This window comes from Panonychus citri, unplaced genomic scaffold, assembly GCF_014898815.1.
Source record: "Panonychus citri isolate SS breed McGregor unplaced genomic scaffold, ASM1489881v1 Contig00095, whole genome shotgun sequence".
NCBI classification, from domain to species: Eukaryota; Metazoa; Arthropoda; class Arachnida; order Trombidiformes; family Tetranychidae; genus Panonychus; species Panonychus citri.
The window spans coordinates 1,402,391-1,429,316 of NW_026515500.1; the positions used below are offsets into that span (position 1 = coordinate 1,402,391).

A 26,926-nucleotide genomic window follows, 5' to 3' on the forward strand; every position below is an offset into this window, starting at 1 on the left:
TAGTCTGTTGTGTATATTGTGGGCAGAGTGAACTTCGGGAAAAGCGATGGTCCTTTAACTCACTTTGATTAGATCTCTTTTCTGTCATGTTTTTCAATCTTAAATGGATCTGGGATCGTCTCTTGGATCAACGGGTCATCGATCTGGTTGGTAAACTAAAAAGTGACAAGAAAAATCTTTACGAATATAAAAAAGCTGATCAGATGAATGTCGTTCAATCGGTGGCCGACCTTTTATTCTCTAATGTCACCTTTTATTATAACGTTATTCTCATGGAAATAATTTGTCTTGTCCATCTCATTTTCCAGCAGTTGCATACGAGTGAATGATATGAGCTTAATTTACCATTCATGTTGTTAATATGTGACGCATTGACTGATTAATAGAATTTTGTATTATCAATTTTAAGCTATTCTCAAATTTTTTTGATTCAGTAGTTTCTACAGACAAACTCTGATACCCTGTTTTATTTGCTTTGCGAGTTAACTTAATCCAACTGTCTGGGATTTATTAGCATGGAAAAATGATTTCCGGCTTAACACATACAAACAAGAACCGAAGTATTTAATTATGCAGCCGAGAAAATTGAGTTTCGTACACTTTCAATCGAATGTGCGCATAGAGTGGCTTTTCTTATGTAAATTGATTGAAGAGTCAACTTTATGCGCAACAATTATTGAAAGTGTACGTAATGCAATTTTCATGACTGTATATTTAAATAGTATTACTTTGCTTTTTATTTTTAACTTTTTACGTCAAAAATATACACTTGACAAGTTTTTAAGATTATTTCTTTCGGTTTTAAGTTGATTGAATTGCAATTATTAATATAATGAGATGAGAGAAGAGGTTGTAAGGAAAGGAGAGGAAGAAAAGTTGTAGTGAAATGTCAACAGAAATGCGTCAAATCTTTTCAAACTTATCATCATGTCAAAAATCTCTGCTTATACTGAGAGAAACCTTAAGAAAAGAACTTTACTTAACTTTAAGTACACTCAAACAGTTACCTGGTGATTTGAGTAATCGACAGTACGATTATGCGGTGCAGGATAATAAATATGTGGGACAAAAAATTCTGGGGTTACAAAAAGTTACGTGAAAGTACACTTCGATAGCTGATTCCACTGAAAAAATTAGATTTTTGAAAAGATGTACAAAGTTTCTTGGTAGGCCAAGCCGTTAATTTGTTCACGTAAGTTATGTATATCCAAGTACTTAAAATGGCTGCAAAACTCACTATAATATATCACTATCACTAATGCTATTGATCATCGATATTTGATGGAGTTTTCTCCTACTAAATTATTCACGTTCACTCAATTTCAAAGTGAACTGATGAATTCGTTACCTGATGAGTTACCTAGATAAAACTCAGTCTAATAGTGGTTTCACTAATTCAAGTTAGGGGCTGGACGCTGGACGCTCAAAGAATAGCAAGAAATCTAAGAGCGATTTTTATAGGCTAAAAGATGTTTTTACAAATTTATCCCTGCTATAACTCATAAAGCGAGTCGTTTGATTGGTGAAGTATTTGAATCACTATCTTATATGAGTTTGGTCACTAATGGAAAAGGCCACTAATGAATAATTCATGCATCAATAACCAGCCGATCTTACAATACAATAAGAGTGAAGCATAACTGTTAGCGGTAAAAATTAAATATTCAAATTAGTCGAATTCCTTCCATTTCAAGTTAGCAGAAAGGTTCAAAATAACAACTTAAAACATATTTACACACAAAATTTTCTAAACCCTTAATCCTTGTCTTGATTGGAATTTATAAGGTATGGTACGGCAGTTTGATAGCAAATTGTATCAGACCAAGTCTATATTATATACCTAGGCCAGATTAGCTAATACATCTTGTATAGGCAACATTGATACCCACAAGCCGCAGATAATCTGGAATTGATCATTGCTGTTTAATCAATTTATCCTTTATTACCAATCAATTAGTTAACTAAAGAAAATGGCTTAAAAGATTAGATATAGTTTTGGAGAATGATTTTACGGCACGAAACACTTCTTCTAAAAACTTCTAAAAATCTTCTAAATAAATTATTTTGAGAGATAATCTTACCTGAGGAAGTAAAGCAAAATAAACCCACTGATAGTAGCGGTGATAAAATTTCGATCCATCATCCGTTTGGACACTGGAAGTGACCCCGACGTAGGGCGAAATTGAAGAATGAGAATTGGGTAGAGTTGTGTAACTGCCATCGATCCAACAATAGTCATTGATATTTTCATTACTGAGTTTGGGAACAGTGTTGAAGGTACAAGAAATTTCAGCACCGAAAATATCTTTGCATGTTAAAAGAAGAGCTTCAATGAGAAGGATTTTTGATAATAGAGAAAAATTGAACATGGAAATTATATTATCATATGGATGTTTCTTCATAGAAAAAAGTTTGAAGATTTCGATAGATTTGAAAGATTCCAGTAATTTAGCTACATTAGTAGTTCGACCTCTATTCTCAGAAGCCCAATCCGAAACCATGGTCAAATTTTACAGAAACTAAATTGGCACAGAAATAAAACTAGAAAACTTGAGGAAACAATTTCGTCAATAAAAGGAAAGAACTTTAAATGATACGACTTACATTCACAAGGAACAAATAACAAATGATCAACAAAAGCAATTATGATTACCAGCACAATGAATCATAAGTTAAATTATAATTTTAATTAATGGTTATGAAGCAATGTTGTCTAGTCCAATGTTTTCTCAACTTTTTCTCGTTAATTACAATTCTTAAGAAGTTGTTTATCTAATGATTTAAATGAAAAATGAATGAAATATGATTCATTCGAGTCTAAAAGACAAAACAACCAAAATATGACAAAACTTATCTAGATCGGAATATGTAAAAGTTGAGGAAGACATCGAATGGTCATCAGAGTGGGATAAAAAAGACCCATACGCTCCTAAAGCACTATGAAAGCCTATAATTGTTCAATTGGTTACGAATAAGGCCAAGATTCAATTTGAGAAAATTCTTTTTGTCAGTAAACAGAACTTATGAGTATCTACTCGTGTACGAAAAAAACTCCCTTTAGTTTTCATGAGTAAGTCAAAAAGCTTCAATCACCGATTATGGGGATTGAAGCTGAAATGAATGTCGAAGGTGATCATGATCAGTATACCATGATCACTTTTCAGAATGTTCTATTAATTAAATAATCAATACATTATCGTGACAATCAATTGATGACCATGAAAATCATGATCTTCAAACATCTCAGACAGAACAACAAACTAATAATCAATAGTTTTGTTACAAAGCGCTTACGACTAGCGACTAGTTCTTTTAAGGAACTTTCAGAAAGACTCGACTGAATTTCTCAAGAGCTTACATTATGAAAAAGGGTAAGTCGCTCAAGATATGTCAACAGTTCGTCTTGTCCATAAAGATATTGTCCAGATTAGATGAGACAAGTCCAGTATGTTTATCATTCTAAGGCCACAAATCAATTTAAAGTGTAGGATTGGTCTTGAAATAGAAATAGCCTTTAATGTTGTTTTAAAAATGAATTGTTTTTCAAATTTTTGACTTGAACGGATTAGAAGAGTTGACTTTAAGCAGATCAGTTTCAATGAAATGTTTTCTGTTTCAAATTAATGATTTTTTGTTCCCTTCCAAGTGATATGACTATACAGGGTGTAAAATAAATAACTTTAGCAGGAGGAGACTAATCAGCTCAATTTTGTTTACTGCGCAAGAAAAGACTTTCCCCTACTAACGTTATTTAGTTTGAACCCTGTACACTTAATCGTCGACACAAATTTGCAAAACTCAACTCCTCATTTGTCTAAGTAATTCATTCGCATAGTTCGATTTCTCAAATCGATGTCTTTCTCAACTTTTACATATTCCGATCTAGATGATCAATAATTTTCTAAAAATATCGAAAAGAATTTTTCTTTCACATTTGGTACGTTTTCGTTTTGTAAAGTCCGCAAGGCCTAAGAAAATTTTCACACGAGGGTATTTGAACTTCCGGAACCATCTTCAATATGTCCAAATAATAGATAGAGCGAATAATAATTCTTTTCATCAACCGGATCATCTCTGAATCGGCATCGTACCAACTCGATAATACCAGGACCGGCAAATGATCGGATAACTGCATTTGATTCACCTCAAAATTAATTTCTTCAATGACTTTAAAATTGTTTGACTCCCATATTGTGTCGTAAAAACGCGGCTTCTGTGAACCAACCATGAATGTGGCGGGGCATTTCAATGGTTTTAAAACAAATAAAGCCAATCTGCTTTCAAAATTCTCAATCCCATCGCAACGATAAATGTTGTCAGTATTCAAATCCCCGCCAAGAATAATGGCGTCGACTTTAACCCTGTGTGTGTTATGGTTCCTTTATCATTTCATGTTCATCTTCATCATTTTGATTCTATTCTATCGAGGTCTAACCCTGACACTTCCACCTCTTCGATATTTCATGTTATCGTATACGAGTTCATCTTTTGCCGCAAAATCGTACCGTCGATTACTCAACTCACCCGGTAACTGGTTTCTTCTCAATATTTTATCAACCACAGTTCCAATATCACATTTCATTGATTTAATGAATGCAGTAGTTGAATTGCATTTCGATAAACACGGAAAACCTTTGCACAATTCAGCATTCGGCAAATATGCCAAGGCAAACGAAGGAATCAAAGTGGACAGATCTTTTAAAACTTCTAAAAGTGTTGGAGGTGCAAAAGTTGAGGAAGACATCGAATGGTCAGCAGATTGGGATAAGATTAACTTATACGCTCCTAAAGCACTGACACCTCCTGAAGATTCAGAGTCTCAAGAGTCTCCAGAAGCCCCTGAAAAAAGTTCTGACGAGACAAAATCTTCAGTTTCGAACGCAGTTTAATATAAATTTTGTGTTATTTAGTTAATTGAGTGATGAAGTCTTATCACTGATGATAAATATTATCAATTGATTTTAGTAGCTGGGTAGAACCGTTACTGAGTTTGGGAACCAGTACAATGAATCATAAGTTGAATTTTATTATGCTTCCACAAAGAGTCTTGTTTCCGAAGACATATTCAACGCTAATTTGCAGTACAATAAATTATTGCTTTTTATATTAGGTTTCCACATAAGTAATGTCGCTTTTTGATTTGCTTTACGCGTTTTTTAATTTCTATGAGATTAGTTGATTATTAATTATGAAAAAATTATCATTGATTAGTTGAACATTTATCTTAAAAATGATATAAATTTTATTTAATTCTAATGCTCAATTTCCACAATTCATTAATTTATCTTAATCAACTTTTTTTCAATTTTTGATATCACATCTTCGAAGTGATCTTTTCGAACCTTTCGAAGATCGAAATTTTTCGAAAACTAATGCAACTTGTCGAACAAAGTTTAAATATATTGATATCTTAATCTCGTTATTTAGGTTAATTGTCTCGAAAAGATATACCGAATTTAAATCGAAAATTAGACAATTTTTATGACCATTTTCTATTAAAAAATCATATTCAAAATTTTTGGAAAATAAAAATTTCTCTAAAATTTTGTTTCAATGGTGTTTTAATGTGAAATCGTTTCGATTTAAATTCGGTATATCTTTTCGAGACAATTAACCTAAATAACGAGATGAAATATCAATATAAACTTTTAATTACGTGATTTTCGAGCGTCTTCGAAAAGGATGAAATCACCGAGATATCAAGGTGAAAAAAGGTGATGGTATAAATTAATGGTGTGAAGTGGCATTAAATAAATAAGGTATATCATTTGAATAAATGTTCACAATCATGATATATGATTAATCAGCAATCATAAATAAAAAACCGTAACTATCAAGCGACATTATAATGGTCTATATAATCGTTTTGAGCATAAAATTGTTGGTTTAATCACAGCGTATTAACAATAGTAAGCGTCAGAATAGAAACAAACCGTCAGTGGAACAAAGAGTTATAAGATGAGACAGCACTTTATGATAGATGTCAATAATGTTTTTATCTTTTTTCTTAGGGAAAACTATGAGATCTAGGTGGAGCCAGACCTAGCTGTATATTTCTTAGTGGTTACATTATTTTACTATAGTACAGAAGCCAAATGATGACCTTAATGCAAGAAAAGTTTATTACAGTCATACCTCTCTTAAGTTATAAGGACGAGCCACAAATTCGCTAGGTGGCAGCAGTCAAATTTAGAATTAAAATTTTTACAGTTTTTAATTTAATTCTATTAATGCTACGAGTTGCTCATCTTTCGACAAGAGATGGCTCTGTTTTGTAACTTAAGAGAGTTATAACTTAAGAGAGGTATGTACTGTAATAAAGATTTTTAATAATTTAAATATTATAGTTATTGTTTTAGCTCTAACAATATAAATGAACTTTATGTAGGAAATGCTGCTATTTCAATTCATGCAACAAATAACATTTTAATAAACGTTGATGATGATGATTCAAAAATTAAAGTTATTAACGTTGATAATATGAATTACGGAAAAAATCAATGATAGATCAAGCGATGAACTAAAAGGAAACAAGTAACATTTTTTAATGGAATTGGAGACGAATAACACATTTATATTTTATAAGCGAGAATTTACTGTAACTAATTGGGATGAGGGTAATGAGGTTTGTTAAGAGAAAGGTCCTTAAGATAAGAAAGATAAGAGCTTGTCGGTACGTGTTATTGAGTGCTGTTTCTGCCTATTACTCTTTGAAAACTACGACTCTTGTCCCTTTGGGGAACAACGACATTAGCAGCCTGTTGTATGATTTATTTCATGATAAAGTCATACTAATTCAGCGCCTTCTCATTTATAACGCAAAAATTAAATCCCGTTTCTGCAGATTACAGAGCTAACACATCTACTCTCTATAATGTTATTTATTTATAATCTGTATTATTCCACTGCAATAGCATTGCAACTCACACAATAAGTTGAGTCTAATCTATTTTAGTGATGGGCGATATTATCGGTATCGATAAATATTATCGATATTTTTGTGTCGATTTATCATCGATATAAAAAAAGAATATCGATAAATATTTCTCTTTCTTTTTTCTCTTTCTTTTCAACACATGAGATTTTTTCAGATTTTTCGCCAATTTTTCCCCCAACTTTTTCTCTTTCTCTTACATTAATTACTGTCTTTTTCTCTGTCGCTAAAAAATCGATTTTTTCGATGATAAAAATGTAAATATCGTTATCGTCGATGATAATTTTTTCAAATATCGCCCATCACTAATCTATTTAGCAGTTTTAGGGACATCCCTCATTGGTCTATACAAGTTTATTTTGGCTTTTCGTTATTGATTCAATAACAATGAACTAGATAGACAGAAGATGGCTCCAGAAGTTCAAATATCCTCGTGAGAAAAATTTCTTAGGCCTTACGGACTTGACAAAATAAAAACGTACCGAATAAGAAAGAGAAATTCTTTTTCTTACTTTTTTTTCAAAAATTGAAAAAATTGAATCGAAAATTTAACATGGAAATTATATTATCATATGGATGTTTCTTCATAGAAAAAAGTTTGAAGATTTCGATAGATTTGAAAGATTCCAGTAATTTAGCTACATTAGTAGTTCGACCTCTATTCTCAGAAGCCCAATCCGAACCATGGTCAAATTTTACAGAAACAAAATTGGCACAGAAATAAAACTAGAAAACTTGAGGAAACAATTTTGTCAATAAAAGGAAAGAACTTTAAATGATACGACTTACATTCACAAGGAACAAATAACAAATGATCAACAAAAGCAATTATGATTACCAGCACAATGAATCATAAGTTAAATTACAATTTTAATTAACGGTTATGAATAAATGTTGTCTAGTCCAATGTTTTCTCAACTTTTTCTCGTTAATTACAATTCTTAAGAAGTTTTTTATCTAATGATTTAAATGAAAAATGAATGAAATATGATTCATTTGAGTCTAAAAGACTAAACAACCAAAATATGACAAATATAATATCTAGATCGGAATATGGAACGGTCAAGGAATCCATACTCAGGATATTCTTTTCGTCTAGTTAGAAACTAGAAACCAGTGATCGGATGAGTTGAGAAATCGACTTATACGAATGAATTCGAGTCTAAAAGTCCAAACAACCAAAATATGACAAAACTTATCTAGATCGAAATAAGGTATGACCGGTAATGTTTTGGACTAATTTTTCAAAATTCAATAGCGTCTTATCAACTAAACTTAGAGACTTCATTTAACCGTTAAAATTAAGATGCACTTTTCGATTATGATTAGAAAAAATTCAATCACTTTTTTATCTAACTAATTAAAAAGTTATGGACCTCGATCGAAAATCGCGTCAAAAACTAGTTTCATCTTGTATTTTATCACATAGTGACCTTAACTTATATCAGTGGTTTAAAGAGTTGAAAAAAATTGGAATTGCCAAGTCAACATGCTATTCAATTGGACAAAAGGTTCGAAACAATTTAAGCTTGAATAACTACAGTTCTTGTGGTCGAAAGTCCAAAAAAGACCAGCCGGCGCTTAATTCAATTTAAAGCCGTCGCCGAAGTCTGGACTAAGTCACAGCGGAAACTAGCCGCTAAATTTGACATAAGATTATCTTATTGTCAAGAGCTATTGCAAAAGTTCAATATCAAGGCCTGGAAAAAACCGTGATTCCCCTAAATCAACGCCAGGTCAAGAAGTTCGTCAACGAACTCGACTAAAAGTTTTATAGGAAAATTTGATTCCAGTTAATGGGAGAAAGGACATAATCGAAGATGATGAATCTTATTTTCCACTTTCTGGTAAGGGGAATAAATTTTTTTTATCAAGTAATCCGATTCTCTTGGATCCAAAAATAACATTGAAACAAAGGTCCAAGTTCAAGATGCGATTATGTGTTTGGATCGCGATATCAAGAAAAGGTTGTTCTGATCTTTTTTCTTCCTGCTAATTGTGCAATAAATGCCGAAATATATCGTCATGAATGTATCGAAAAAAAATTAGTCCCTTCTATTGAAAAATATTATCCTAATAATCGGTACATCTTCTGCCTGATGGAGCTTCGATTCATTATGCTGCGGTTACCATTGAAACCATTGCCAAATACTCGATTAATATCGTAAAAAAGAGGATAATCTAACCAATGTACCTCAATTAAGATCAATTGAACGTTTTTGGTCACATCTTAAGGCCAAAGTATATGCTAATAATTGGGAAGCGGAAGATTTCGCGCAGTTAAAACGACGAATTAATCAAAAATTAAAAGAGTTCGACTCTGGTTATTTTGATCGATTATTCGTAAATGACAAATCGCGAATCTCATTTGCAGCTCAACATGGGCCTTTGTCAATAATTTGGTTAGACTCAAGCTACAGTATGAAAAGTATCACTTCTTTGTTTCTTTCTTCACCTTCGACCTCGCGAAATAATCCAGAGTTTCTATCGACTGTGGGTGATTCAAGTTACTCCAATTCCTATGATCCATTACAGTTGATCTTCCCTCGAATGGTCAAGTGTACATTACAATTCTTTGGTCTCACTGGTGACATCAATTCTTACGATGGACTTTGTTTTCTCGCTGCCAATTCATTACATGAGAAAGTTTATCTATGTCAATGGTTCCTTTATCATTTCATGTTCATCTTCATCATTTTGATTCTATTCTATCGAGGTCTAACCCTGACACTTCCACCTCTTCGATATTTCATGTTATCGTATACGAGTTCATCTTTTGCCGCAAAATCGTACCGTCGATTACTCAACTCACCCGGTAACTGGTTTCTTCTCAATATTTTATCAACCACAGTTCCAATATCACATTTCATTGATTTAATGAATGCAGTAGTTGAATTGCATTTCGATAAACACGGAAAACCTTTGCACAATTCAGCATTCGGCAAATATGCCAAGGCAAACGAAGGAATCAAAGTGGACAGATCTTTTAAAACTTCTAAAAGTGTTGGAGGTGCAAAAGTTGAGGAAGACATCGAATGGTCAGCAGATTGGGATAAGATTAACTTATACGCTCCTAAAGCACTGACACCTCCTGAAGATCCAGAGTCTCAAGAGTCTCCAGAAGCCCCTGAAAAAAGTTCTGATGAGACTAAACCTTCAGTTTCGAACGCAGTTTAATGTACATTTCGTGTATTTAGTTAATTGAGTGATTAAAGAACTTCCACTCGATGCATTAAATTTTCTACTTTAAGTGTTTTGGTCACTCAACGAGAAAAAAAGCACTAGAACTATTAATAATCAATCGAAAATGTACAAGTTCGAAGCTTTTTGTAAACCGCAATAACAGCCAACAAATTCTCGAGATAAAATGAAATAAACGAACATTTTGATAAGTTTAATTATTTCAGAAAAAAGATTTTCAATTATTAGGATTGGAATACAATATCTTGCTGGTTAGTTGTTGATTCGGTAAGACTCAAGATATGTCCGTCAGCTCGTTATTTTCAATTTTCAGCTGATTTTTTTCTCGGCTTAATGTTCGGTTTAATTGTCTAAGAAAATCCAATAGGGCGTTCAATTTTCAGGCTAAAAAAGATCGTTTTTACCTCCTTTTTCTCTATGGGAACTTTATCATGGGACTCGCAGAAACATGATTATAATCTGATTAAAAATCTTCTCCCTTTCGATTAAAATCGCTATAAAAGGATGAAGACCATTTGCATAGGGGATTTTTCCTAGACTTAGAAATAAAATTAAATCACTTTTTCAGAAAAGGATTCTCCATGAAAAACTTAGTCATAAAAATTTTTTTAACGAAATCAAAATTTTAGGCAGAATTGGCCTTCCTCCTTTTTCTGTTATGAATTCTGATGCAATATTTTTACATTTAGAATATGAAGAGTTCTGAATTCCACAGAAAAAAATTGTGGATTTCGGGATAGTGTTTTCGAATATTTTTAAGTTTGAGGTCGAGATATTTGAAAATTTGACCTATTAATATTTTACATAAATTGACGCTGAATTTTACAATGAAATTCATTTTTTGAGACCAGAAATGTGTGCTGATTAATTTGCAATAAAATAAAAGCGAAATAAACCCACTGATAGTAGCGGTGATAAAATTTCGATCCATCATCAGTTTGGACACTGGAAGTGACCCCGACGTAGGGTGAAATTGAAGAATGAGAATTGGGTAGAGTTGTGTAACTGCCATCGATCCAACAATAGTCATTGATATTTTCATTACTGAGTTTGGGAACAGTGTTGAAGGTACAAGAAATTTCAGCACCGAAAATATCTTTGCATGTTAAAAGAAGAGCTTCAATGAGAAGGATTTTTGATAATAGAGAAAAATTGAATATGGAAATTATATTATCATATGGATGTTTCTTCATAGAAAAAAGTTTGAAGATTTCGATAGATTTGAAAGATTCCAGTAATTTAGCTACATTAGTAGTTCGACCTTTATTCTCAGAAGCCCAATCCGAAGCCATGGTCAAATTTTACAGAAAATACCCAGGATATTCTTTTATTCATAGTTATTGTTCAATTGGTTACGAATGTGGCTAAAAATTAAATTTAAACAATTCTTTTTGTCAATACACAGAAATTATGAGTATCTACTCGTGTACGAAAAAAATCCCCTTTAGTTTTCATGAGAAGGCCAAAAAGCTTCAATCGCTGTTTAAGGCACAACGAGTTCTTTTAAGGAACTTTCTTAAAGACTCAACTGAATTTCTCAAGAGCTTACATTATGAAAAAGGATAAGGCTCAAGATATGTATGTAGCTCGTCTTGTCCATAAAGATATTGTCCAGATTAGATGAGACAAGTCCAGTATGTTTATCATTCTAAGGCCACAAATCAATTTAAAGTGTAGGATTGGTCTTGAAATAGAAATAGCCTTTAATGTTGTTTTAAAAATGAATTGTTTTTCAAATTTTTGACTTGAACGGATTAGAAGAGTTGACTTTAAGCAGATCAGTTTCAATGAAATGTTTTCTGTTTCAAATTAATGATTTTGTGTTCCCTTCCAAGTGATTTGACTGTATCATATATCGTGGACACAAATCTGTAAAACTCAACTTTGGCAACTCAACTCCCATGAGTCTAAATAGTTCATTCGTATAAGTCGATTTCTCAACTCATCCGATCACTGGTTTCTAGTTTCTAACTAGACGAAAAGAATATCCTGAGTATGGATTCCTTGACCGTTCCATATTCCGATCTAGATATTATATTTGTCATATTTTGGTTGTTTAGTCTTTTAGACTCAAATGAATCATATTTCATTCATTTTTCATTTAAATCATTAGATAAAAAACTTCTTAAGAATTGTAATTAACGAGAAAAAGTTGAGAAAACATTGGACTAGACAACATTTATTCATAACCGTTAATTAAAATTGTAATTTAACTTATGATTCATTGTGCTGGTAATCATAATTGCTTTTGTTGATCATTTGTTATTTGTTCCTTGTGAATGTAAGTCATTTCATTCAAGTTCATTCGTTTTTGAACAAAATTCCGTCAAGTGGGTATAAGAGTGTAATCTTTTTATTCGTTAAGTAACAACGACTGGCAACTCGTCTTCTGGCTCTTCCTCGAAATCCCATTTGTACTTTTCTGTAACATGTAGTTTAAATACAATGGCCTTTTCTCTGACCTTTCGGTCAGTATTTGGATTACAAAATACGTTATAAAAAAAATCACGTAAAACTGACACGAGAAAATTTTCATTATCCACAATATCGATGAAAATATCCTCAGGCACTTCTCTCAATTGTAGGTTTAGAACATTGATAAAATTAAAATACATTGATGGATATTTGTTGATTGCTGCATCAGAGCAACAGAGTAATTTTAACATTAATTTCCATTGGTCAAAAGAATCATTTACTTGTCCGATAATAAATGTTACAAAGGCAAATTGAAGTTCGCCAAGAATATCATCTGGTTTCTCGTATCTTTTCAGTGTTTCGTCGAGGGTGTAGCTTTGGTCGATACAATGTTTGGTCAGGTCACTTGATGTTGCCCCTTCAGGTAATCGGGGAAGTTTTGAAAGTTGAGCGAATTTAATTCGGGAATCGGGTTCGATTTCCATGTAAGACATTAAATTGTCAACAGTTAGTCTCCTATTCGTGGTGGGTAAAGATTCAGAGGGTTGAATATCTTGAGGATATTTGAGAGAAACCAATTGAGTTACTGATCTTATCTTTCCACAGTTTGGATTAAGTGTGTTCAAAACATTTACACCAATATAGTTGGTCAATTGAGTCCATTTTCGGTATTCAGAAAAAGGATATGGAGCTAAATGTTGATCCAATGAACCGATTAAATTGTCAGAGTAACGTTGAACCTCATCCGGATCTAAAAGAATCTCTGAAATATCTTCGTCTCCACCATCCCATCTTCTAATATAAATCTCTTTCGGCTGGAATATGTGAAAAAATCCCGATCGTGGGCTTGTTTGAGTTGGAAATTTTCGATCAACTGCTGAATAATGAACGAAATGTAATCCAGGAGGAATCATTTTAAATCCTTTGAATTTAACACCAACAGAATATTCACTAAAATCGATTCCAATTGTCGATCCAACAGGCAAATCAATCAATAAGAAGAAAGCACCATGAGAGAGTAAATCCTTAGCAGTATTCTGATCAATTTCCATCGATTCCATGATAATTGTCAAACAAACAAAGAACAGACCAAATAACAATTAACAACAACAACAAAAAGAATCAGAAACAAAAACAAAAAAGTAAACAGAAATGATGAAAAATCGAACAACCAGATGGCGCCATCAGAGAACAGAAAATCGCCTAAGGGAAACCAATTGAAAGAGTAAACAAATTGTTACTCTTTGTTTATGTTGTTTTTTTTTTGTATTTTCTTTTTTTCTCCCTCACTGATTATCTAGTGAATTAATTGTTGTTTGTTTAATTGTCAATTCTAGTGATGGCAATTCGTGATATGAAGAAGGACGATATTGTCATATGGAAGAAGCCATTTACTACATTGGATTATTTTCTTCGTGAAACTTTTCTCCTTACAATCCAAGGAATCATTTGGTTGAGGGGACATTTTCTCTCTGCAATAATTTTCTTAATCTCTGTTACATTGTTGATCTTCTATTCAAATCAAATAGAATCACCTTTGATTAATTCATTTAAAACACAAGTATTATGGTCACTTTATTGGCTTGGTTTGGGTATTTTATCATCTGTCGGTTTGGGTACCGGTCTTCATACTTTTATACTCTACCTTGGACCTCATATTGCAAAGGTAACCCTCGCTGCCTATGAATGTGGTAGTTTAAGATTCCCTGAGCCTCCCTATCCAGATGAAATTGTCTGTCCAGATATTCCCGATACAAGGCCGGTAACTCTTTGGGATATCATGTCAAAGGTCCGATTGGAAGCATTCATGTGGGGAGCAGGTACAGCATTAGGTGAACTGCCGCCTTATTTTATGGCCAAAGTTAAACGTTTATCTGGAGAGGAGATGATTAAAGAATCAAAGAAGGACAAAAATGTTCCAGCGAAAGCAAAGACTAATAATAAAAAGATGAATCTACTTTCTAGGATAATGAACGAGATTTCCGATACATTTGAAAAAGCCTCTTCATGGGTACAATTTCTAGTGGAGAAAGTTGGTTTCTTTGGAATATTATTTTGTGCCTCTTTTCCTAATCCCGTCTACGATTTAGCGGGTATAACATGTGGACACTTTTTGGTTCCCTTTTGGACCTTCTTTGGGGCAACACTAATCGGTAAAGCGGTGATTAAAATGCACATTCAGAAGCTATTTGTGATCATTGCATTTGATGAAAATCTATTGGAACATTTTATCGATAAAATCAAAGATTTACCAATATTAGGAGATTATCTTCATAAACCATTCAGAGATTTTTTAATCAATCAAAAGGAGAGACTTCACAGTAAAGTTGTCACCAAACCTCATTGGATCGCATCTTTATTTGAGAAATTAGTTGTGGCGATGATTATTTATTTCATTTTATCGATAATTAATTCGCTTGCCCAAAAATACCATTCCCGGATTACGAATACATTGACAAAATCATCTAAACCTTTATCGTCAACCTCAAAATCCATTTCACAATCAAGTAAATTGTCATCATCAAAGTCTCCATCTCCATCAACTTTGACATCCAACAAATCATCAAACATTGACACTCTCGATTCATCATTGAACAAACGAAAAAAGAAAAGGAGATAAAAAAAATTAACGTTGATTAGTTAATTCTCAATTAGATAATATAAATATTAATACAAAAAGGAAGGATTCAGAAAGAGACTACTCAAGAACAAATCAAATCTATTTAAGTCAACAAAGTGCAAAAAAAGAATCAATTTAACCAGTGAATTAACCCAATTTCTCAATGAAAATGGAATCCATTTGCCACCCACCGGTTATTATAATTGATTATCGATAATCTTTCATAATTTACTCTTTTCGAAGTCAAAGAAAAAAAAATGATAATAATTATGTATTTGTCTTTACACTCACTCTCTTTATCGTCCTTAATCCTGAACTATTTCAATATAAGATGAGGATTAATGATCGATTACAATTAAAAGGGAATACAATTAATAACCATTGATTACTTTTTCTTTTCCTGGTTTTCCTTTTCAGTTTTTCATGGATAATTTTCTCATTGGAACAACTTGTTAATCAGCAATTTAATTTCGCAATTAAAATTGTTCACAAAAGATTTGGCTTCGATCTGTATATTATTCAAACGATGAGAAACATTGATACGACAATTTGATTGACATTGTTACCAAAAATACACCAAACTGATTTACTGCCAAATGATAATCATAATCACCAGTTAAATTACCAAATTATCATCATTATCATAACAACAACAATCAGCTGATGAGGGACAGAAAATCCTATTAAAAAAAAACTGACCACTAAAAGTTAATCAAATCTCCTTGACAATTAACGAGTCGAAAACTAAATTAGATAAAAGGCCATTGATCTTGATTACAATTAACACATAATAGACCTCTGGTCACCTTTTTCTCCTCTTACCAACTTAGTTAGAATAATTTGTCACCAAGTAAACAACAATTAAAAAGAAAACAATTTAAAGTGGAAATGAAGAGATTGACAAGATACAAGAGACTGACCATTGGAAGAAAACAATCTCCATACATAATCATCGTGAGAAGTGATTGATAATTGTCAATTGATTTGTCTCTGTAAATATTTACTCTTACAGTTAAATAGTAATTAAGGGGAAAAAATTTTACATATTGATCAATACGAACAATTAATAAATTGTCCGCCCAAAAGGTTGTCATGGAGAAAGAGACAATCGAACCGCCAAAAAGATTCAAATGGTTATTCTCACTTTCCTTCTGATTGTTGTGAGGACAGAAATTCAACCATTCATGTAGATTAAATTGTTCTATCTAATCAACTCAATTCTCAAGTTAATTTTAATTCTCATTAGCTAATCACCAACATTCTTATTCAATTCTTTAACATTCTTTATCTCTCTCCGAGTTTATCTGTTGCAATTTTGTTTCTCTTCTGTTTTTAGTCAACATCATTTTCTCAGTAAACATTGGAACTGTTTCCTTTTACTTTGTTTCCATCCGGCTCTGAGATGATCCGCCTTAACCATTACTAACTACTACTAATTACTTAATCGAGATCCTCATGTTTCATCATTCTTTTCAAGTGTCAACTCCTATAATTCTGTGGAATTCATTTCGTCTTGATTAATGATTTTGATTCCTTCCATTACAATTCATTTTCCATGTTATGGTTTTTTTCCATTCAATAGTTGCCTTTCTCTCTCTCTAATCGTCTGTTGTTGTTTCTGTTTGTTTATTTGTTTTCTTCTAAATTAAGGTCACTCTCCGTGTTTAGATTTTCTTTTGATTTTTCGTTTATTTTTCGTAAGAACTGTTTAATGCTGGTTCTGATTTTTGGATAGTTAACCTTCAAAGGATTTCAAATAAAATGTCAGACTTACCTTGTGAAAAGATTGGAAAGAAGCTTGAAAAGATGGTCACTTCTCTAACACCAAAGGTTAGGCGAAGTCTTCTCAAGACTTTACTTGAAAGCCTTGAAGGTGATGATGTTGATTTCGCTACTGATTTGCTTAAAATAACCACCAGAAATGCTAATAAACGTAAACCCATTTCTCAACCTCAACTCAAACATTTGGAATCGCCTAATGACTCAGAGTCTTCTGATTCTAATTGTAGTCATTCAAGAGTAGGAAAGGTTAAAAAATCAATCACCGCTCATCAAGATGTCAATTGTTCATCTTTAACAGTCAATGGATCAACACACTACCCAATGGATCCTCCATCTTCGCCCATTGTCACTCGAACCAGGAATAGACAAAGACTGTTCCAAGATGCTTCCAATGCTTTAGAGAATATTCCAAAAGAAACAGCTGTTCCGAAAAAAAGCCAAATCGAAATGGTTGAAGAAAATTCTTCTAGTGAAGAATCAGAAAGTAATGATTTCTCTGTGCCGATTGTTCAAAGAACTCATTCCATTGGTGGTTTTATTTTAAATGAAAGCTTTGGTGACGATAGTACCGAAGACGAATTAGAATTACAACGAAATTCTCTTGGTAATAAAAGAATTATCATAAGTTCTTCAAAGAAGAGCAACGAAAGTTCTCCATCAAGTGCAAGTGCTCTTTCTCCGCCTATTTCTACAAATCGAATTAAATTTAGTCGTTCAAGAATTAATGAATTACTCGAATCAAGTTCATCAGATGAAGAAGTGCAACAACAACAACAATTAAAATCACCATCACCACCACCACAATCTAAACCTAAATCCAAATCGAAATCAGTGAAAACCAAAGAATCTAAAGATTGTAACAAAATGGCATCCAATTCGAAAGCAGCTATTATAACTTTAGACGGTGAAGCGAATGACGATTCAGAGAAAAGCTGTGATAACATCTCAATGGATGCTACAAATGATATGGAAGATACAATTAATTCTGATGCATCATCAAAATCCGCTAATCTATCGGTAGCTTTCCCAGAAAAAGATTCGGAGATGGAACAAGAAGAAGAAGAAGAAAACGAAAAGAAAAAGAAAAGAAAACGAAAACGAAAACGAGAACGAGAACGAGAACCCAAATGAAAACAAAAATGAAGATGGGGAAGAAGATGGAGATAAAGACGAAGAAGAAGACGAAGAAGCTGATAAAGAAACAGAAAAAGAGGAAGATGAAAAAGATGGAAAAGAAGATGAAGAGAAAATGTAGAACCAGACCATCGAAGTGAATCACAAGTGACCGAGGAAAAAAGTGCTTCAGAAGAGTCTGCTCTAAAGGGTAGACTGCCGAAAGAAATGTCTCCGCCTATATCATCAAAGAAAATAAGCTCACCATCGCTAATAAATGTTGACGATGATAAAGAAAGTGATAAATGTAAAAATAATGAAAATATTGATGATAGTGATAACGATGCTGGTGTTGGTCAAGCAAATTCAATATCAGGTGATTCTGTTGTTACTCTAGGAACAGATTCACTTTCTGAATCAGTTTCAAGTTTCACAGTATCAGACAGTTCGGATTCAAGTGATAAAAAGACCAAAAGAAAGAAGAAAAAATCTTCAGCCAACAGTAAAAGTGTCTCACCAACACCTAATCCCCCCACAGGTAAACCTTCATCAAGGAGCAAATCTGGTAAAAAAGTGACTAGTGATAAAAAGAGTAAACCAACAATTGATGAACAATCAACAACAACAACAATTAAAATCACCATCACCACCACCACAATCTAAACCTAAATCCAAATCGAAATCAGTGAAAACCAAAGAATCTAAAGATTGTAACAAAATGGCATCCAATTCGAAAGCAGCTATTATAACTTTAGACGGTGAAGCGAATGACGATTCAGAGAAAAGCTGTGATAACATCTCAATGGATGCTACAAATGATATGGAAGATACAATTAATTCTGATGCATCATCAAAATCCGCTAATCTATCGGTAGCTTTCCCAGAAAAAGATTCGGAGATGGAACAAGAAGAAGAAGAAGAAGAAGAAGCTGATAAAGAAACAGAAAAAGAGGAAGATGAAAAAGATGGAAAAGAAGATGAAGAGAAAATGTAGAACCAGACCATCGAAGTGAATCACAAGTGACCGAGGAAAAAAGTGCTTCAGAAGAGTCTGCTCTAAAGGGTAGACTGCCGAAAGAAATGTCTCCGCCTATATCATCAAAGAAAATAAGCTCACCATCGCTAATAAATGTTGACGATGATAAAGAAAGTGATAAATGTAAAAATAATGAAAATATTGATGATAGTGATAACGATGCTGGTGTTGGTCAAGCAAATTCAATATCAGGTGATTCTGTTGTTACTCTAGGAACAGATTCACTTTCTGAATCAGTTTCAAGTTTCACAGTATCAGACAGTTCGGATTCAAGTGATAAAAAGACCAAAAGAAAGAAGAAAAAATCTTCAGCCAACAGTAAAAGTGTCTCACCAACACCTAATCCCCCCACAGGTAAACCTTCATCAAGGAGCAAATCTGGTAAAAAAGTGACTAGTGATAAAAAGAGTAAACCAACAATTGATGAACAATCAACAACAACAGCAACAACAGCAACAATGGAAGGTGATGAACCAATGGATGTTGATAAAGATTGTGATTCATCAACAGATACCAGTGATGATATTTATTTAAACTCCGAGGTATCAGTTCAATTGTTGAGATTACCCAAAGAACTGGTTGAATCGACAGCTTCAGCAAAATCCATTGAACGGAGAGTGCGTCAGTTGGAGGCTAATGTTTTCAAAGATTTGGATCTAAGATGGTGTAAAAAGAAGGCTAAATCTACTTCTCGTCATCCTTTACCATCTTGTTCCACCTTGAACCGGTCAAAAATGACCTCATCAAGGAAAATAGTTGACAGTGAAAGTGAACAAGAGTCGCTTAGCGATGACCAATGGATGCCATCAACAAGTCGAGGAGTTAAACCTCGATCAAATAATAATAATAATGGTGGTGGTGGTAGATCCAATTGGACAGCAGTTGATAGTAGTGATGATGATGATACAAATAGTGATGAAGATAGACCTGTAAAGAAAACCAGGATTACCAGGCGAAGTGCACGAATTGTTACCGATTCCGAAGCAGGTCCAAGTGATGAGAAGAAAAAATCAACAATAAATACCCGTAAAAAGCGTAATCGTGTCATCTCCTCTTCAGATGAATCTCAAATATCTTCCGATAATGAAATAGTTAAATCAGATGCTGATGAAATTATTTCTGAATCTGGTACCGATGAGGATAATAAGATGTTAAAGAAAAATAAACCTAAATCAAAACGCCGTAGAGTTGTAAGTGTCTATTTCCCTCGTAAACTTTTAGTCTCTGTGTGTGTGTGTTGGTGACAATGTCAAGAGAAAAAGTTTGTTTCTCTATCCGATTAACTCCGCTTGTTAAATTTAATTTAATTCCCTCTGTTTATTAAGATTAGATTTAGTTAAATGTAATTCTGGTTTTTTTTAATGTGTATGTGTGTGTCTGGGATTAGGATCCATTAACTTTACATTGACAAGCTGATTTATGCTCATGCTCTTTGAAATTTTCTGTTAATATTAGAAAAGGTTGTAAGGGGGCTGGTGGGGTGGGTGAAGTCTCAGCAGTGGGTTTTTATCATGGAGGAAAAGATGATGTATTTGTTTTGCTCTCTTCTATTTCTAATGTCTTTTTGTTTTCTCTTCTATTAAAAGGTTACCTTGTCCTCTGATGACGATGATAAAACTGGTAAAAAGAAAGAAAAAGCACCCGCCGGTGGAGCAAAAGGTCGGCGTAATATTAAAAAATTATTAACCGAGAAAGAATTGAAAGAAGAAACCAAAGCCGCTGGTCAACGGGAAAAGGAGCGAATGCAGAGAATCGCCGAGAGGCAGAAACTTTATAATGAATTTTTACTCAAAGAAATGAAATTAGATCCTGAAAAACCAGGTCGATTGATTCTCGAGATTGATACGAAAACTCGTGAACCAATTGTTGAAGTAGCACCAGAATTAGCTAAAAAAATGAAAGATCACCAGTGTAAAGGTATTCGTTTCATGTATGATTCGGTTATCGAAAGTGTCTCTAAAGCCAAAGAAGATGGATCTGGTTGTATTCTTGCTCATTCCATGGGCTTGGGTAAAACCTTTCAAGTGATCACCTTTCTGCACACTTTACTTTCTCATCAGCACATTTCGAAGCATGTTAAACACGCCTTGGTTATCTGTCCTGTAAATACAATCAAAAATTGGATTTCCGAGTTCATCCATTGGCTCGACACTGATGGCCTATTGACTTTCCCTCTATTTGATCTGAGCGATTCAAAGAGTCCATTACAACGAGGTGAAACTCTTAAATTATGGAAACAGAGAGGAGGTGTTTTAACTTGTGGTTTAACACTTTTCGCTCAATTAATTAGTCCTAGAGGTAAAAAACCACCTAAATGGGTACGTGATATAACCCAAGAAACACTTATCGAGCCTGGTCCAGATATAGTTGTCGTTGATGAGGGACACATACTTAAAAACAGTCAAACAGCAATTAACAAAGCAGTCACCTCAATATCAACTCTACGTCGTATCGTATTAACGGGAACACCATTACAAAATAATCTTGATGAATATCATGTAATGGTTGATTTTGTTAAACCAAATCTTCTTGGTACACGTAAAGAATTTACTAATCGTTTCATTAATCCAATTAATAACGGCCAACACATTGATTCAACGCCTGGAGATGTTATCGTGATGAAGAAACGTGTTCATGTTTTACATAAATTACTGGACGGTTGTGTCCAGCGATTTGATTACGGTGTCCTTAAACCATATCTACAGCCCAAATTAGAGTTTATTGTCTCAATCCGATTAACTGATAAACAAATTGAACTGTATCAATATTATCTGAACGAGATGTCTGCTCGTGATGGTTCAGGACTTTTATCTGATTTTTCAAATTTTCGACTTATCTGGAATCATCCTGCTCTTTTGTACATTGCAACAACCAAACGTCGGGAAGCGGAGGCCAAGAAAAATGAGAAAGATTTTGTAACAACCGAAGAGGAAGAGACAATGAGTGGATCAGATTCTAGTGTTGCAATTGAAAGTGATAAAGAAGTGCAATCGAATAAAAAATCATCTAATAATAACGGTGATAATTCAAATAGTAATGGTGCTACTGGTGAAGGAGGTAATAATGAGGAGGGTAGTGATACCGAAGTATCAAAAAAATGGACTACCCGAACAAGATCAGCTAAAGTTGAAGTTAAAGTTGAACAACCAGAGATTAATCAAAACGATCCGGAAGCGGAATTTAGAAATTGCTGGTTTTATGATATGTTGCCCTTCATGGAAATGGATAAATTGGAATGGAGTTCAAAGATGACTGTTTTGTTTTATATTCTCGATGAATGTGAAAAAATTGGTGATAAAGTGATCGTTTTCACTCAAAGTCTTGATACTCTTGATTTTATTGAAGGCTGTCTTGAAAGTCGATCTCGAGGTTTGGCTGCTGCGGGAAGTTCCTATTCATGGAAACATGGAATTGATTATTTTCGTATAGATGGTTCTGTTAGTGGTGGACTTCGTAAAAGTCACATAGATATTTTCAATAATCCCGATAATCTTAGAGCTCGGCTATTTCTCCTTTCAACCAAAGCTGGAGGTCTGGGTATTAATCTTGTTGGTGCCAATCGATGTATCATCTTTGATGCCTCTTGGAATCCAACTCACGATATTCAAGCAATCTTTAGAATCTATCGATTTGGTCAGAATAAACCTGTATTTATTTATAGATTTATAGCCCAAGGAACAATGGAAGAAAAAATCTACGAACGTCAAGTTTATAAACAATCGCTTTCTGTTCGTGTTATCGATGAGCTACAAGTTGGTCGGCATTTTAGAGCTCAAGAATTGCAAGAACTATATAAATTTGAACCTGATACTAGACAAGAAAGGCCAATTTTAAATGTACCTAAGGATAGACTTCTAGCTGATCTAATTGTTAGTCATAAAGATTTAATTGTTAAATATCATGAACATGATTCTCTCTTGGAGAATAAGCCAGAAGAAGATTTAACTGAAGACGAAAGGAAAAGCGCTTGGTCAGAGTATGAACAGGTAAATCTGCAAATTAATATTCTGATGTAGATGAAATTGTACGATTATTATTGATCTATTTTTTTCTATTTTAACAGGAAAAAGAAGCTATGGCTGAAAGAGATAGACTCGCCGATGAACTCGCTCAACAAAGAGAAACAGCTTATCGTGAGTTCCAAAAGAACATGCAAAATCAAGCTCAAGCAGATCCAAATCAAGGAAATAATCAAGCGAATAATCAACAGCAACAACAACAACAAAACCAACCCAATAGCGCATTTTTTGAGGCTTATAACTTTGGTGGTCAAAATGCATTTTATGTTTACATGAAGCAAGCCCAAGCTCAGGCTCAAGCCCAGGCTCAAGCTCAGGCTCAAGCTCAAGCGCAGGCACAGGCTCAGGCTCAAGCTTTCATGGCCAGAGCCCAAGCTGAAGCTCAAGCACGTGCACAGGTAAATATATTAAATTTAATATTTGACATATTTAAATTCTAATCATTTTCATTAAATATTGCAATCGACAGCAACAACGGCAGCAGCAGCAACAACAACGCCAACAACAACAACAACAACAACAACAACAACAACGCAACAGCAACCGCAACAGCAACAACGACCTCAGCCACAGCGTCAAAGACAACCACGACAATCACGACAACCACAGCAACCACAACAGTCCCAACCTCAACCCCAACCCCAACCCCAACCTCAGCCTCAACCACAACAAAAACAACAACAGCAACAACAACAACAACAACGCGCCAATGCAACGGCTGATGGTAAGACGAAAAGTCTTCCTCCTTACGATGTGATGACTGTCGAGGATGTTTGGGTATACGTCGGTGATACTTTAGTCGATGATGCTCAAAAATTCCAACAATTATTCCGAATTTTATCTAACGGTCTATCGGTTGTTCTTCAGAGTTTAAATAAATTCAAAGATGTGAAAAAGGTAAACATCAACTCTTCCTTGTGACTTTATCTTCTCTCTCTTAAGGATAAACAATTCTAATCCGCATAATCTTTTCTCTAAATCATCCAGCAACGCGCTCTAACACCCGATGAAGCTAATCAAGAATTGAAACATAAAAAAGAGTTGGATAATCTTCAGAAACAAGTATCCAGAGCAAGAGTAAGTTTATCTGATCTTTTTAGTTAATCTCCTTTTTTTTATTTTCTATTCACTAATATAAAGGGTTTTCGTTCATTGTCATATTCAGGAAATGGCCAAAGTTCAAGTAAGACAAGAAGAGGAACCAATGAGACTTTCGAGCTTTAATAAACCAGTAGCGGAAATAATCGAGGAACCTGATTAATTGTCGATTTATTAATTTCTCAAAATGTTTCATAATTTCTTTGAAAAAAAGATCCATCGATTATCATCATTTTCGTTCTCAAATCTCATTCCGATTTATATTCTTCAGAGTCTGTAAATATTAATACCACTGAACAATTCACTCACAGATTTAATTTCCATGATTAATTTAGAGTAATAGGATCAATTCTATTACTCTTTAATTGGCCGTACTTTTTTCCCCACCGGTGAAAGGGCACAACGATTAGATACCAAGATCGTTTTCTTTTCTTGACCGCAACCCAAACATGAAAGAAATTAAACTTTAATTGTAAATCTCATTTTTCTCAAGTCTTCTAATCAATCATGTAAGAACTGAATTTACTAAATCATTCTCACATTTATAAATATAAATATATTTCATTTCGAAAACTGGACACTCATTTGTACCATCTCACCGATTCAATCGGATTTCGATTGATCAAATAAAACTGATTAATAATCTTTGATATTCTTGATTGATTCAAAGATGAGATTAATTGTCGCTAATCATTTTGCGAGAAAAACAAACAAAATTTTAAAGATCTACAATTAAAGTGAAAACAAACTTCCTACTCATTATTTGTAAGTCTAAATAAATTTGTGCTATTATTTGCTAGACAATTGTAATCAATTTAATTGGTATCGTTAGATTGGTTTAATTGTTTAACTTTCAATTGTAATTTCATTTACAAATATATTTTGTATCTTATATTTATTGAAAATAAATTGCAACAATTTAAATTGATAACAGAAAAGTAAATATATAAAACAACTAATCAAAATGATAAACAAATGCAAAATCAGTCAATAACCAGAATTTCATGAGGAAATTGATTGAATTGTTCATTTAACAAGTTTAAAAATACTAAACAATTATAATATCAATCATCTGATGCTCGGTGATGAAGTTTTCACTGATCAGTCCAGTTTATCGTTTCATTGATTTAACTAAACTGTTTGTACTGGTCAAGAATCGGGTTGATTATTGTTTTCAAGGAAATAAACAGTAACATTGCCAATGACAGTTTCCATGTTTTTACAAACTAATTGAGTTTTCTGCTTCCTAATTGCCAAGAAATGTTCGAGTATAAAAGCATTGAAACCCGATAGAAGAGGTAACAATTCGTTAATATGAATCCAACGAACATCGACAATTTCATGAAGATCTTTAACCGGAGTCATGTTATTCTCATCGATTGGTTTCAATTGACAAACGAAATAAATATCACTACACTTGAATTGGAATCTATGTGAATGCCTCAAGGCGATAACCGATTGAAACTGAGTCTTAATTCCAGTCTCTTCGAAAATCTCTCTCTCCGCTGTTGCACCAAAACCCTCGCCTTGATTAGCATAACCACCAGGAAATTTCCAGAACGGATAACCATGATGATATTTCTCTTTTACAACCAGAATTTCATCTTTACTGTTAATCACAAGTCCACCTAATACAACAACAGAAACAAACAAGACACAAGAACAAAAAAAAAAGGTGAGAAAATACCGATCAAAATGGCGGAATAGTTTTTCACTTACCAACACCAATATTAGTGTAAGGATAAGATGGGATATTGTTTGGCTCATCTTCCTTAATCCATTTAACTAAAGTTACATATCCCGATTTAGCATGATGATAATCAAATCCGTTCTTTACATGAGGATAATAATATAATCCAATTGATTAGAAAACAAAAAATGAGAGACACAATTGTTTACTTACCTCAATCAGAATGGGCACTAAATTTGAATGAACCAATTTAACTGTAAACCAAATCGCTCGGTATCCTTTGGTAGACCAGTCTTTCAATGAACCTTTGATTGTTTTAATTTAATCAACAATTAACATTTGATAAAGTAAAAAGATAGAAACAAAAAATGTATAGATAAATACACAATGTTTACCATTGAGATGAGTGAGGAAAAGTGATGAATCCTTGGTAACTTGAGGCATAGAAATTGAGATTTTATCTAAATCAACATTGACTCCATTGTATTTATCGATTGTATAATCAGTGGACAGAAAAGTGGACATTGTTTTAATACGATTAGTTGAACAATTAGTTAAAAATTGGTATCTATTAATTGATTGGATTAAATTAACTGATTGTCTAAACGTAAACATCTAAACAAAAACAAAGCTCAAACTGTTTTCCTTTACAAAGAGAAAGAGAAAAATTTTCTCGGTCTATTTTTCTGTCTATCTTTTTGTTTCTCTTTCTCTCTCTTTTCACAATTAATATTAATAAAATCTGATGATGATTAGTAAATTGATGACAATTAAATAGATGACTGATTAAGATTGCGAAGAAAATTAAATTGCTCTATTAACTTTTTCTTTTTGCTTTTCTTTTAATGTGATTGGTGTGAAGAGAGATAATTTCATTTTTCTATTATTAATTGATTGTTGGAAATTTCTCTTAATTGTCATTGACACTATTAATTTCTAATCAACAATTAAGGTACAATTTGAGTATTTAATCATTTCTTTTGATCATAATTGATTTTGTTCTGGTTTTCTTGTTTCC

The 26,926-nt window shown here is 33.3% G+C and overlaps 6 protein-coding genes across 6 annotated transcripts; 4 read left to right on the forward strand and 2 right to left on the reverse strand.

Moving 5' to 3' along the window:
• Positions 1-12,472: 12,472 nt before the first annotated feature.
• LOC128388037 (protein AAR2 homolog) lies at positions 12,473-13,680 on the reverse strand. Its single transcript, XM_053347383.1, has one exon. It carries the CDS (start codon positions 13,609-13,611, stop codon positions 12,496-12,498), a length of 1,116 nt encoding a protein of 371 aa, XP_053203358.1. The 5' UTR covers positions 13,612-13,680; the 3' UTR covers positions 12,473-12,495.
• Positions 13,681-13,779: 99 nt separating this feature from the next.
• On the forward strand, positions 13,780-15,548 carry LOC128388034 (vacuole membrane protein 1-like). Its single transcript, XM_053347380.1, has one exon. The coding sequence runs from the start codon at positions 13,890-13,892 to the stop codon at positions 15,168-15,170; it is 1,281 nt and encodes a 426-aa protein (XP_053203355.1). The 5' UTR covers positions 13,780-13,889; the 3' UTR covers positions 15,171-15,548.
• Positions 15,549-16,352: 804 nt separating this feature from the next.
• LOC128388035 (myb-like protein X) lies at positions 16,353-18,222 on the forward strand. Its single transcript, XM_053347381.1, is given in 2 exon segments — positions 16,353-18,028; positions 18,030-18,222. Coding segments are annotated over 2 exon segments (1,275 nt in total). The 5' UTR covers positions 16,353-16,931; the 3' UTR covers positions 18,208-18,222.
• A 141-nt stretch (positions 18,223-18,363) lies between these two features.
• LOC128388048 (ESF1 homolog) lies at positions 18,364-19,059 on the forward strand. The gene has a single exon (XM_053347396.1). It carries the CDS (start codon positions 18,673-18,675, stop codon positions 19,057-19,059), a length of 387 nt encoding a protein of 128 aa, XP_053203371.1. The 5' UTR covers positions 18,364-18,672.
• LOC128388026 (transcriptional regulator ATRX homolog) lies at positions 19,003-24,868 on the forward strand. Its single transcript, XM_053347366.1, has 6 exons — positions 19,003-20,291; positions 20,688-23,087; positions 23,165-23,518; positions 23,590-24,017; positions 24,108-24,182; positions 24,261-24,868. Exons 1-4 carry the CDS (start codon positions 19,146-19,148, stop codon positions 23,875-23,877), a joined length of 4,188 nt encoding a protein of 1,395 aa, XP_053203341.1. The 5' UTR covers positions 19,003-19,145; the 3' UTR covers positions 23,878-24,017; positions 24,108-24,182; positions 24,261-24,868.
• A 164-nt stretch (positions 24,869-25,032) lies between these two features.
• LOC128388042 (uncharacterized) lies at positions 25,033-26,632 on the reverse strand. Its single transcript, XM_053347388.1, has 4 exons — positions 26,304-26,632; positions 26,122-26,213; positions 25,938-26,049; positions 25,033-25,846 (listed from the first exon to the last, which is right to left on the reverse strand). The coding sequence occupies exons 1-4, from the start codon at positions 26,521-26,523 to the stop codon at positions 25,368-25,370; spliced, it is 903 nt and encodes a 300-aa protein (XP_053203363.1). The 5' UTR covers positions 26,524-26,632; the 3' UTR covers positions 25,033-25,367.
• Positions 26,633-26,926: the final 294 nt, after the last annotated feature.

What these genes read in the sequence shown, in the direction of transcription:
- LOC128388037 (XM_053347383.1), bottom strand. Translation starts at nt 13,611, where the DNA reads ATGGAATCGATGGAAATTGATCAGAATACTGCTAAGGATTTACTCTCT.
- LOC128388034 (XM_053347380.1), top strand. Translation starts at nt 13,890, where the DNA reads ATGGCAATTCGTGATATGAAGAAGGACGATATTGTCATATGGAAGAAG.
- LOC128388048 (XM_053347396.1), top strand. Translation starts at nt 18,673, where the DNA reads ATGAACAATCAACAACAACAACAATTAAAATCACCATCACCACCACCA.
- LOC128388026 (XM_053347366.1), top strand. Translation starts at nt 19,146, where the DNA reads ATGTCTCCGCCTATATCATCAAAGAAAATAAGCTCACCATCGCTAATA. An exon ending in CTTGGTCAGAGTATGAACAG is followed by an intron (nt 23,088 to 23,164) that starts GTAAATCTGCAA and finishes CTATTTTAACAG; the next exon opens with GAAAAAGAAGCTATGGCTGA. An exon ending in AAGCTCAAGCACGTGCACAG is followed by an intron (nt 23,519 to 23,589) that starts GTAAATATATTA and finishes TGCAATCGACAG; the next exon opens with CAACAACGGCAGCAGCAGCA.
- LOC128388042 (XM_053347388.1), bottom strand. Translation starts at nt 26,523, where the DNA reads ATGTTTACGTTTAGACAATCAGTTAATTTAATCCAATCAATTAATAGA. An exon ending in TTTCCTCACTCATCTCAATG is followed by an intron (nt 26,214 to 26,303) that starts GTAAACATTGTG and finishes AAACAATCAAAG; the next exon opens with GTTCATTGAAAGACTGGTCT. An exon ending in TAGTGCCCATTCTGATTGAG is followed by an intron (nt 26,050 to 26,121) that starts GTAAGTAAACAA and finishes CCTCATGTAAAG; the next exon opens with AACGGATTTGATTATCATCA.